The sequence below is a fragment of the Eublepharis macularius genome, chromosome 9 (assembly GCF_028583425.1).
Source record: "Eublepharis macularius isolate TG4126 chromosome 9, MPM_Emac_v1.0, whole genome shotgun sequence".
NCBI lineage: Eukaryota > Metazoa > Chordata > Lepidosauria > Squamata > Eublepharidae > Eublepharis > Eublepharis macularius.
The window spans coordinates 94,902,336-94,915,360 of record NC_072798.1 but is presented as its reverse complement, the minus strand read 5'-3'; the positions used below and the strand labels follow the sequence as shown (position 1 = coordinate 94,915,360).

At 43.2% G+C, this 13,025-nt stretch overlaps 1 protein-coding gene across 1 annotated transcript in view; it reads right to left on the bottom strand.

Moving 5' to 3' along the window:
• Nucleotides 1–12,460, bottom strand: part of LOC129335713 (B-cell receptor-associated protein 29-like) — a 28,451-nt gene extending 15,991 nt beyond the window's left edge. Inside the window, exons 1-4 of the mRNA XM_054988503.1 lie at nucleotides 12,339–12,460; nucleotides 10,933–11,041; nucleotides 2,603–2,703; nucleotides 945–1,095 (exon numbers count right to left, since the gene is read on the bottom strand). Of these exons, the coding sequence (XP_054844478.1) occupies nucleotides 945–1,095; nucleotides 2,603–2,703; nucleotides 10,933–11,024 (344 nt within the window). The 5' untranslated portion in view covers nucleotides 11,025–11,041; nucleotides 12,339–12,460. The remainder of the gene's footprint in view (nucleotides 1–944; nucleotides 1,096–2,602; nucleotides 2,704–10,932; nucleotides 11,042–12,338) is intronic.
• Nucleotides 12,461–13,025: the final 565 nt, after the last annotated feature.

Below are 13,025 nucleotides of genomic sequence, written 5' to 3'. Positions count from 1 at the left end.
TTTTATAGTTTTGGAAACTGAAAGCCAGGATAGCAGTATTTCAATAAATAAACAGCCATCCATGAGCAGAAAAGTTTTGTTTCCAAATAAGCAATTCCACCTTGTGGCTTCTGCGGTCTCATGAGAAGCCCACACTAGTTTGGACGGCAAGGGGGAACTGGCCGTAGCCACCCCTTTCCCTTCTTGTGCAAGTTCTGTCATGAACAGAAGAGCTACTCCCAAAAATGCCAGAGGGGGTTACTGCTGATTCTCTATTCTTCCTGCAGCCCGGTTCAAAAGTTACAGTGAATGCACGTACGTGATTTTTGCATTGTGGACTGAGGACTGTACAACACATGTACAGCTTACAGTGAGGAGTGATTTACTATTAAGGTCACTGGAATCATTTGTCAAGTGAATGCACACTGGCTTTTTCTTACAAACAGCACATACATGCAGGATGTACTTGCACTCACTGTAACATATGAACAGGGTTTGTGTTACATCTCATTCTGTGTGAGGGTCCTCTGATGCTCAGAAAGAGATTTATGGGAAACACAAGAGGTTGTAGAAGGAAGCAGGAGAGCTTCCTTCTACTCTCTGAATAATACACAGGAAGCAAGTTCTGTGAACTTGTTCCAGTCGTGGCTCATTGGATCCAACCCAGAACATTTGCTAGGCAAGAGCTCAGCGCTTATCAGTGCAATTTTTTGTCATTCTGGACAGAATTTCTTATAAGCGACAAAAAACAGACCAGTACTACATAAAGGACTTCTCCATTGTGGCACCAAAATTAGGGAATTCTCTTCCCAGGGTGATTCAGCTATCCCCTCAATCACTCAATGAAGACTTTGACCCTCCTGTTTTTAAAATTGATTTTAATCCCTTTTTAATTGTTGTTCACTGCCTTGAGGACCCTAATTGGGAAGCAAAGTGAGATACAAATGTTTAAACTTTATACTTACAGCCAGAGAAACAGGGAGAATCCTGAGATGTAAAGATTTCGTTGTGACCTGAAGAGTTTCATTTGAATGTGATCATATGCACTGGCGGTTGCCTGTGTACTTTTTTCAGCTAAATGAACATTAGAGTATTTTCTCACTTCTCTTACTGCATCTATAAGCATTAAAAAAGTTACTCATTTTTAATGTTCCTGTGACCTATTAGTTTAGTATTACTGCAAAGCTTCCACATAGCAGCCACTTTGTACATTAGTTTAGTTGCACATTAGAAGAATTTGAAAAAGCAGTATTTAAATTGTAACAACTGAATTATATTATAGTAGAAGGGTACGGAGAAAAGAATATGGGGGCATATGGAAGTCAGGACTGTGAGAATTACCTGGCGTATAAAAAACAAGAGAGTGGAATCCACAATAGACTGCATATAACCTTAGAGATGGAAGACCAAAATCAACAACAAAAATCTCCCAATCACTTTGGAACAAATGTTCAAAATGAATAGTTAAAAAACAAACAAAAAACATGTTGCTTTCTGATCATGATACCACAGAAACCAATACTACAATCTTGTTCAGGGTTACTCCTAAGTACATTTAACTCAATGGGCTTAAACAGGAGTAACTCAGGAATGGACTGCAATGTAAATTTATTACTCTCAATGAGAAAGGCAGTCTATAAATGAAGCAAATAAACATATGCGTTGTGTCATGCATAACTGCCTCTGAAACAAGCAGTAATCTTGCTAAGAACTTTTGGATCAGTCTATTTGTATTCACGTAACAGCACAGATTTTCCCAGTATACATTTAGTAGCTGGTTGCAAGCACCTGTGTAGCACATCATTTTACTACAGACATGAAAGAAGTAACTTATCATGAAAGTAACTCATTATCAGAAATTCATTATCAGAAATTTCATTATCATGAAAGTAACTCATTATCAGAAGTAACTGACTTCCTTAACAGAAGCAAACTGATCTCCATATCAGAAGCTGTTTGCATCTACTCCTCCCTCCCCTCTCCACCTATATATCTGATCAGTTTCTTCTTGCCCTCCATGCATCTGACGAAGAGAACTGTGATTCTCGAAAGCTTATGCTACAATAAAGTTGGTTAGTCTTAAAGGTGCTACTGGACTCTCTTTGATTTTGCTACTACAGACTAACACGGCTAACTCCTCTGAAAGAGATATGAATTCTGTAATAAATAAATGAACATATTCAACTTAATATTTAATAGTAGCCTAAAGATGTAGTGGTGCTGTCACCTCCTGCCCTGCCCCTCCAAACCCACAAAAGAACAGGAAACAGGTCAGTGCAATTCTTTAAAGAAACGCATCACCACAAACCTCAAGACCCAACCTTTTCCCTTGCTGTATTCGCTCAACTAAGAGAAACACTGCCATCTGCTGGTGCTCCCAAAAGCAACTCCCTGCCATTTCAGATTTTTCACATTCTAAATCTGACAGGATGTTAGTAAAACATTAGTAGCTTTGAATTAAATAGATCCTATAATAATACATTTTACTTTTGCTATAGAATTTACTAAAAATACTGTCTTTATAATAATAGCCTGCACTTAATAAATAAGCCTTCTGTTTTACCACTATTATGTATCCCATGCATTTGAATGCCAACACACAAAAAACATGTTTTCCACTTACCAAGAAATAAAACAATTAATAGAACTATAATGGCAAGAAATGCCTTGTTCCAATAGTTTGCAATTTTATCCCATAAAGAGAACATAAAAATCTTCTGCCATCTGTAAAACAGAAATGCAAAAATTCAATGAAATTTAACATATGAAAAGACAACGGAAATATTTTAAACTTCCACGGCAAATTGAATTATTTTAAAGAAGCTATGCAGTACAGCAGTAGAGCTACGCAGCATATGCAGTAGAGCACGATAAAGTGCAACTTGCTTGTACCTTTAAGTGGGGTCGCCAGATGGTTTCTGCAAAAGTACTGGGTACAAGGGAGAGGGGTCCCCCGGTACTCACTGGAGGAGAGATCTTTGTGCACGCATGCTCCTGGCCCGGCACAATGACATCACTTCCAGAAGTGACGCCACTGCGCCACCTGCAGCTATCAATGCTGCTGGGAAGGGGCCTCTTCAGGGAAAGAGGAAGGGGTGCCACTGACCAGGAGAAGCTACTCTCGTCTTCCTTGTGGCCATGACTGGCTTGCTGTGCGGAAAGCACAGGGGGAAGGGGAGAAGAGGCAGGGAGGTGGCGCGTGAGCCCCTGCTCTCCCCAAGAGTCCTGGACCTGGGCCTTCTCCGGCACCTGACTGTCTGGCTGTGCTGCCTGGAAGCGGGGGGAGAGGGAGGAGGCAGAGGTGGTGCACTAACCTGAGTCCTGCTTTCCTCAGGGAGGGCCTGCTGGTGCTGCCACCAGCTCGTGCATGCCCAGGTACAATAGCAGCTGGCCTGGTGCTGTTGCCAGCTTACCTTGGCCAGCCACTCCTCCCGCACATCAAAATACCCAATATTTGTGTGTCTAGAATTTTCACTCCATTTCCCACAGAGAGTCCAAGAAAATACCAGACTGTCTGGGTGAAAACTGGACCCCTGGCAACCCTACCTTTAAGTGTGCATAAACACTCTAAAATATTGTTCAGACAGGGCTGCTGAGTAAGCTCCTACATCTTTGAGAGTTGTGCAGAAGGGAGAATTTCACCCCACACAGCGTTTCCTGTCAGATTACTGCAGCAGTGACTGAAATCCACAGGGTGAGAACTGTTCTGACCTGGGATCTGCCAATCATGCTGCTACCTAATGAGATCGACTGGGTATCTTTAGCATCCAGCTTTAACAAGACTTATTTGCTGCTTTTAGATCCTCTTAAAGCCTTATTGCGAAGACAAAAATCTGTTAATGTGTTATTTAAATCACACCTTCAATTATCTTATTAGCAAAACTGTCTCGGTAAGGTTGCTTCCTCAGAGATTAATCCTTGTATTCCAGTAGTTTTCAAGTATTTTTTGCCAAGTACTTCTGAAACGGCAGTCTTCTGCATACTTACTTAGGAACAAGACTGAAAAAACTGAGTAAGACTTGTTCCCAAGTATCAGGATGTACAAGCAAGATCATAAACCAAAGAAAGGCAAGTCGAAAAAACGAGCCAACAGACCGTTGTGTAGCTACTTCAATGTGTATTAGTAACTAAGGCAACAAGCAAGCCGACAACAAAAGGAAAGGGGAGCGCCTGTGAATCTCAGCTGCTCCCGACGGGAAATTGGCAACGGGCTTGCCAGGCTAAATTATCCCATTTCGCAGTAAATTAGGCTTCTTCAACGGCCAATACAATAAACTCCATTTCAACATAGATCTCTTCACTTTAAACATAAATTTATCAGCTGTCAGACAGGAACAAGACGTTTCTTCTCAATCTCAATTACCCATGTGGATTCTCCCATTCTCCGATCATAAACTGTCGCGGGGAGAGAAGCCTGATTATGAAACACAGGTAATGGTTCTGCAAGATTCGAGTCCAGTAGCGCCTTAAAGACCAACAACACATTCAGAGTACCCTGATGAAGGGAGCTTTGACTCTCAACAACTTATCCAGTGTTTCCCAAACAGGGGTCCACAGGAAATTGTCAGGGGTTCCATGAGAAACTGGCCAAGAATTATCTTATACGGACTTTGGATGTGAACTTTATTTTGATGTTTAAGCAAACTTTATTTTGATTTGACGTTTAAAAAAATTAGATAATACAAAAAAAGACAGGAAAACGCTTCACTATGCAAGCTGACTTACAATGATTTCAGCATGCGTGCGAGAGAGAGAGAGAGAGAGAGAGAGAGAGAGAGAGAACAAGAGAACACAAACACCTGCAGACCAACCCAGCTACCCACAGGAAAGTCTTCTCTACCACACACATACATTTTTCTTTTCTTTAAAAGGTTTTGTGCGACTACATTTATTCAAAGCTATCAAGTCTAACAGGGATTTGTCTCTTTGTGTACATTATTTAATGATTACCAGCAATCCAGTGGCAGCTAGAAAACTGCTGCACTAGATTATGGAAGGTTCTGACGAACTCAGAAGGACTTGTGAGGGTGGTTAGAGAGAGAACTTGCTCCTAATAGGATGACCAGAAGCAACAGACGGCAGAGGTCCCATTCCTTTTACAGCTGTGCAGAAAAGGGAGACATGCTTGGTGTTGCCTGAAGTTACCTCCTGGCACTGGTATTCAGAGATTTACTGCTGTCAGTCCCTGGCAGTAAGATCCCCAAGTCCCTCACAGCAAGCAAGCAGATTCACTGGTTGAAAAAACTTCATTTAGAGATCTATACAGTTCAGGTATGCACTCATAGGTAGAAACTGGCAGAAGTAATTATTCAAAACAATAGCACTACTGATATAGGGGGATGTTCCCGCCCCCCTTTGCATTCAGGCACGAAACCGAAAAAATTACATGGGAACAAAGCAGTTTAGTCTAGATAAAGTACAGAGTGGAATCATTCCCTCCTGTGAAATGATACAATTCATTACACAGCTGCAGCTTCGGCCCAAGGCCACTCAGAAATGAAAGCGCATATTTCTTAGAGATATCAATGAGACCACTTGCTCTTCTAGAAATTAAGTATTAGTAGTCTGGACACCCTCAGGTGACTTATAGAAAATGCATACAGTACTTTGGTATTATTATCGTAAGATGCACAACACAATGATGGCATGGATGCTTAGATCACTCTCAGTATAAAATGCAGAATACAACAATGGCATATAACAACAATGGCATGGATGCTGGTATACATGACAACTGCCTCTGAATGTAGAGGTTCTCTTTAGTCACTATAGCTAGTAACCACTGACAGACCTGTTCTGTTTAATCCCCCTTTAAAGCTGTCTGCCTGTGGCCATCACTACATCCTCTGACAGGGAATTCCACATCTTAATTACTTGTTGTCCAAAGAAGTATTTCTTTTTGTCTTTCTTGGATCTACTACTCATCTTTACTGGATGCCCATTATCTACTGAATGCAAAGGTGAATATGGCCCCAAAACCTGCAAAAAAAAAAAGGGGGGGGGACATGTTTAAAAATCCATCTGGATTTCCAAACGCTCTGGGGAAATTTAGAACTCCTAAGACATTCTCGGTTGAGGTTTGGAGCCTGGAGCTCCTCGAAGCTATTGACAAGATTGCTCCTCGCCTACCTCTCCTGCACTGGGGGTGAAAGCCAGCCCCATGGTTAACCATAAGGCTGGGTGACCTACAGAGGGCTGGGAGAAATTCGGAAAGACGGTGGTAAAAAACTTGCACTAAATCAGATAGAGCATACTATAAAGCCCACTGGAAGACCTACAAAGCGGCAGTGAGAGCAGCCAAGAAACACCATTTCTCTGCAACCACTGCAGCTGCTTCATGACCATCCCAACTGTTTAAGGTATCTCGACACCTTCTGACTCCTAAATCTGAACTTTTACTGTCTTAAGAATAGTAAATTAGCTGTGGCACCTTTGCAAAAATGTTGGGTGACAAAATAGCATGAATATACTCTGATGGGGATGTCAGTGAGCTGTAATATAGGTGAGGCAGAAGAAATGTTTAATATGCTACCTGGTCTGCTTATGGACCATGCTGACCCAGTTACAGTGATGGATACTGCAAGGATCCTGGCACCTGTGAAGGCCACTACTTGTGCACTGGATCCTTGCCCATCTTGGCTGCTAAAATCATGTAAACACAGAATGAATGAACCCTTGACGTCCACCATAAATCAGTCTCTAACTCAAGGCCACTCAAAGAAGTGATTATCTGCCCCCTACTTAAAAATACATCCCTTGTTACTCCCAGGTACCAAACGAAGCTTTAGAGAAACTTGCAAAACCAGTTTAGCCAAATAACATCATAGGATGGGGGGAAATGATCATGCACACCATGAACAAAATTTCTAAACCATCGCATCTCACTAACAAGCTGCTGTTCAGAAATAGGCTGAATTCCAGCAATTGATATTATTTCTTCAGACATCAGTATTTGTTTAACATTCTCAGCTAACCTGGAAAAAGGATCAATAAATAGCATGCACTGCCTTTCTCTGAGGAATAAAGAAATCCTCCGATCTCTTGGCATGCATTTTTGGGGGAAAACAATCCCCCCTCCACTAGGAAACCAGGCAGGTACAGCTTTATCATTTCAATGTCCAAGCAAGCGAGCCTAGGCTGGAATAAGTAAAGTCTCTGACAGGAATAATATAAAGTGTCTAAAATCTATTCCAGAAGCTCAGACTTAGCTCTTCAAAAATCCAGAAATGAATTTTAAAATCTCAGTCTTTCAGTCTACACATTCAGCAGAATGTGGTGGCAAAAATGCAGAGGTGATAGAACGAATAGCACCACTTCAAAGGACAGGAGGGGAAAGATCACATTTTTTAATGCTCCCCTATGTTAAAAGTTCCTTTCAAGTTAAACACTAGTACAGCAAGAGAAGGCATGTGTTAGAATATCTCTGTGATGTGCTAAGTTTTCTATTTGCAATGAGGTTTTTAAGGGCTGGTATTCAAACAGTGGTAAAACCCATTCTACCTTCCACTTTATTCAGATGCATATGTAGAGCTAGCCTCATATACATAACCACAAACTTGATCTATCAGGGACCAGTACTGTTGTGTTTTAAAGGGAAAACTGTACTGGTCTTTAAGAGATTACAATAATTTTAGGGGAAAGAATCTGATTTGCTGTCCTTACAACCCCAAACTCTGGTTGATCTACCGGAAAAGCAAAGCAACTCGAAACTGACAGTTCCCTAAACCTGATGCAGTTCTTCTGAAATAGCTGCAAGCAGTTGAGGAGGAAAATGCCGTATCATTCCTATGACCTACTAATATTTTATACATAACCTGACTGGAACAGGAGGCAGAGATAGATCTACTCTCTTCTTCCATCCACAGTCCTATCAGTGATCCTCCCGATGATCTTAGGGGCTAATAAAGCAACTGTTGACATTTTACAGCCATTATTTTGTTCTGCTGAAGTCATGTTTTAGAGACCTTAAAATTTTGTACAGTCTGCTTCTTTCTTTTTCTACATGATATACTCTCTGATATAAAATAATCAGATTGGACCTTTCTTCTCCAGCTGCATCTGAATGAACCTCCCTCGCCCACTTTGTTCGGTGAGTCAGTGGGCCATCTGAAACAGCCTAAGGAGCAAGTGCGGGTCTTCAGCAAGGAGATCCGTGGAAATCATTGCCCCTTTTGCTGAAGACAAACGTGTCCTTAATTCCTGGGAACTTTATGGTCGGACACAAATCAAACTATCCATAACAAGTCCTGCTAATCCCTAGAGGAACAGCTATGGTATGACAGATGGATCTGACTTTCCAGATTATCTTCTGAAACCCTTACAGTTTTATGTTTCTAGATTGCTTTTATTATTATTTTTTAAAATTGGAAAAGACCACTGGTTTCTTTTATTGTCAGCGGTATTTTACAATCTAATCCAGACTTCACCTGATTTAGAAGAGTGAAACTCTGGTTAGAATTTCACAGTCATACTCGAGATTTCAGCAATTTATTTAGCAAATGCATATTCTACAAAGACCTGCTGGAAGCATCTGAATTATTGATATACTTCATTTCTATTCTGCTTTTCTTCCTAGTGGGGATCCAAAACAGCTTACATCAAGCTCTTCTCCATTTTATCCTCAAAACAACCCTGTGGAGTAGGTCAGACTGAGTGCATAACTGGCCCAGATTGTTGATCTACCAACCCATATATATAACTTGTCGCTAAAATCAGCCACTATAACAGAAGTGTGGAGAGTGCCAAATGTTACACCAATGTTACACCAATTTTTAAAAAGGGGTCCAGAGGGGAACCAGGAAATTATAGGCCACATAAGCTTAACGTCTGTCCCAGACAAATGTACCGAAACTGTAATTGAAGACAGATTAATTAGGCACATATGGGAATACAGCTTGCTGAAGGAAAATCAGCATGGCTTCTCCAAAGGGAAGTGCTGCCTCATCAATCTTTTGGAGTTCTTTGAGGAAGTGAGCAAGCATGCAGATAATGGTGACCAGTAGATGTGGACATTCAAAAGGCTTTTGACAAGGCGTCTCACCAAAGACTCCTTGGTAAATTTAGCTGTCATGGAATAAAAGGACTGGTCTTCTTATGAATTATAAGTTGGTTAAGTAACAGGAGACAAACAGTAGGAATAAATGGACAGCTCTTGCAATGGAGAGAAGAAAGCAGTGGGGTTCCACAAGGACTGGCATTAGGGCCAGTGGAATTTAATTTGTTCATAAATGATATGGAACTGGGTGTGAGCAGTGTAGTGGCCAAGTTTGCAGATGACACAATATTATTCAGGATGGTGAAACCAAGGCGGACTATGAAATGCTCCAGAAGGATCTCCAAAAATTGGTTGAGTAGGCAACAATGTGGCAAATGAAGTTCAACCCAAGCAAGTGTAAGGTGATACATTTCAGGGGGTAGAGGGAACCCAACTTCAAGTATATGCTATGGTGTCTGAACTTGCTGAGACTGAAAGGGAAAGAGACCTTGGGGTTGTAGTGGATAGGTCAATGAAAGTGTCAATCCAGCATGCTGCTGCTGCAGCAAAAAAGGCAATCTCTATGATGGGGATTACTAGGAAAGGGATTAAAAATAAAATGACCAGTATCATTATCATCATCATCATCATCATCATAACAACAACATTCGATTTATATACCGCCCTTCAGGACAACAATGCCCACTCAGAGCGGTTTACAAAGTATGTCATTATTATCCTCACAACAAAACACCCTGTGAGGTGGGTGGGGCTGAGAGAGCACCAGAGAACTGTGACCAGCCCAAGGTCACCCAGCTGGCTTCAAGTGGAGGGGTGGGGAATCAAACCCGGCTCTCCAGATTAGAGTCCCGCGCTCTTAACCACTACACCAAACTGGCTCTCTATACCCCTGCATAGATCTATGGTGCAGCCTCATTTGAAATACTGTGTGCAGTTCTAGTTACAGTATCTCAAAAAAGACATTGTAGAGCTGGGAAAAGGATAGAAGAGGGTAATCAAGATGATAAAGGGGTTGAATCACCTTTCCTATCATGAAAGGCTGAAGACTCTGGGACTTTTCAGTTTAGAAAAAAGACAACTAAGTGGGGTACATAATAACAGGTTTTTATATTATGCACAGGGGAGAGAGAGTGAACAGAGAGGTTTTTCTCCTGATCTCAAAATACTAGAATTCGAGGGCATCCAATGAAGTTCATGGGAAGTAAATTCAAGACAGATAAAAGGAAATACTTATTTATTCAATGAGTGATTAAAAGGATGGATTCATTGCCAGAGGATGCAATGATGGTAACAGGTGAAGACAGCTTTAAAAGGGGATTAGACAAATTCATGGAGGATAAGTCTATCAGTCTATCATGGTGATTAAAGAGAACCTTCACATTTAAAGAGAGTAAATCTCTGAACACTAGTGCCTGAAGTCAACATCAGGGGAAGGCATTGGCCTTTGTGTCCTGTTGCTGGCCCTCCAGAATAACAGGTTGGTTCCTGTACAAGACAGAATGCTGGGCTAGATGGACCACTGGTTTCATCGAGCAGGGCCCTTCTTATGTTCCTATGTCACCTAGAAAACTTCAACGGCAGAAAGGGGATTCAATCCCGCACTCTCCCAGAACTTAGCCCAACACTTTGACAACTACAGCACACTGGCCTTGGAGTGTGCATTTGATACAAATAACACATCTGTCATCTAAACATCAAAGGCAGGCAAGTTGTGTCATACAAATACATATGAAACAGAAGACAAGACAATACAGGTACCAGGAAAGCAGCTTAAATCCGTTCTAGACAAAAGCAAAGAACATTCAAACTGCTAGCTTTTAAACACTGATCTACTTATAACAAACAGGTCTCCACAAAGGCCAACCTATTTTCTGAGGTAATCTGTCTGTGAATAAAATTTCTACAGTAACATTTTTCCACCTCCAAAAGTGGTCATTTGATATACAGCTTATTCTTACCTTAGGGGAGAAACATAGGGTATACAGAGTAGCAACAGTATTGCTATTTCCACATACAGAAAGACTGCAACGGCCGTCCACTGAAAAGTCATTTTTACCTTGGAGAGATCTGCAGAGAAGGAAAGCGTCATTACAGGAGGATGGGGCCACCATAAGCAACGGGGCCTCCTAAGGAAAACAAACCATCATGCCAGGAGGCTGACAGACATGCCTGTCAGAGTTTTAAATGGGGGAGGGGGGAATACTGTAGAATGTGTTAGCCAAAGTGCATCTGAATACACACTCATTAGACACAAGAGCCAAGAATACAGGCACCTCCAGATCAATGTGCCTAGGTGCACAAGAGCACGCAAGCAGTATCAAAGGGCGTTTTCACAAATACACTTTAGGTGTGGGGTAACTGTGCCCTGACCTGGAAAGCCCAGGCAAGCCCAATCTCTTCAGGCCTCAGAAGCTAAACAGGAGCTGCCTTGGTTAATAATTGGATAGGTTACCTCCAAAAATGACCAGGGCTGCAGAGGCGGGCAATAGCCAACCACCTCTGTCTGTCTCTGGCCATGAAAATCCCACCAGGGTTGCCAAAGGTCAGCTATGACTTGAGGGCAATTTTTTCCTTGACCTGGACAGCCCAGGTGAGCCTGATCTGGTCAGATCTCAGAAGCTAAGCAGGGTCAGCCTCGGTTAATAATTGGATGGGAGACTTCCAACAAAGACCAGGATTGCAGAGGCAGGCAAGGGCCAACCACCTCCGTCAGTCTCTGGCCATGAAAACCCAACCAGGGGTCAGCATAAGTCAGCTATGACTTGAGGGCAGTATTTTGCCCTGACCTAGATAGCCCTGGTGAGCCTGATCAGATCTCAGAAGCTAAGCAGGGTCAGCCTTGGTTAATAATTGGATGGGAGACCTCTAAGGAAGACTAGGGCTGCAGAGGCAGGCAAGGGCCAACCACCTCTGTGAGTTTCTGGCCATGAAAACCCCACCAGGGGTCGCCAGAAGTCAGCTGTGACTTGAGGGCCCTCCCCACCCCTCCAACTGCGCCCCCCCTTCCCTCGGGACTCAGCCCGGCGCCTGCCTGCCAGCCACACAAGGGCCTGGGGAAACCTCCGCCCAGAGCCCAGGCAGAAAAATCCTTTCCTCTCAGGCAAGAACACAAACGACTCCCACAACCCCGTTGGTAGAAATATCGGGGTTGCTCTTCTTCTTCTTCCGCCAACGCCGCCGCCCTTTTTGTGGCGGGAAGCAGCCTTGGCGCCCCGGACCCGCGCCTTCAACCGGGCGCCCCTCAGACCTCCGCCTCTCCCCGCGCTTCTGAGGAGAGCTTCGGCCGCAGTTTCCGCGCGAAGGCGGGGCCTGGCGGGCCCTTTCCCTCCCGTCCTCACTCCCCCTCAGAAATCCCCCTCCTCACCTGGAGAGACGGGGACGCGGGGCCTTAGCTCGATTTCATGGCCCTGCCCGGGTCGGCCGGCCTTGGCGAGCTCTGCGGCTCCCTCTCGGGCACAAGGCTCAGCTCGATGGCGGCGGCCGCAGAGGCGGAGAAGGAGGGGGCGGCCTGAGCAGCGAATGGGAGCCTTCGGATCCTCCCCGCTTCCCGCCCGAGAGGGGCGGCTCAGAGCCGGCCGACAGGTGCGCCTCCTCAGAAGTAAGGCCCGCTTCAGTCAGCGGGTCGGCCTGCCTGTGGAGGATGGCGCTTCCCGCCAAGGAGAGGGGCTGCCTTTGCCTTGGGCCTTTTTCTTCATGAGGCTGACCAGGCCGATTTTTTTTTTGCTGAGGCGCACCCCCACATAAATGACAATTAATTGATTTTCTTCTGTAACCTCTAATAATAATTAACTGCTTCCTTACTGAAGTGAAGCAAGTTGCCTCTTATATTAAAATAGTTATCCATACATTATATTTTTAATAAATAATTCATTTTATTTACTTCAAAATATCACAATATTGAAAAATTATACCCCCAAAATGTGCTTTCCTGAAAAGTTCTACTTGTGCAATAAAAATATTTTTAAATGGTGAATAGACTTCTTCAGGAGACCTTAAAATGGATATAGGGCTATGAACTGTGGTATAGTACCTACCTTACCAGGAGCAGGTT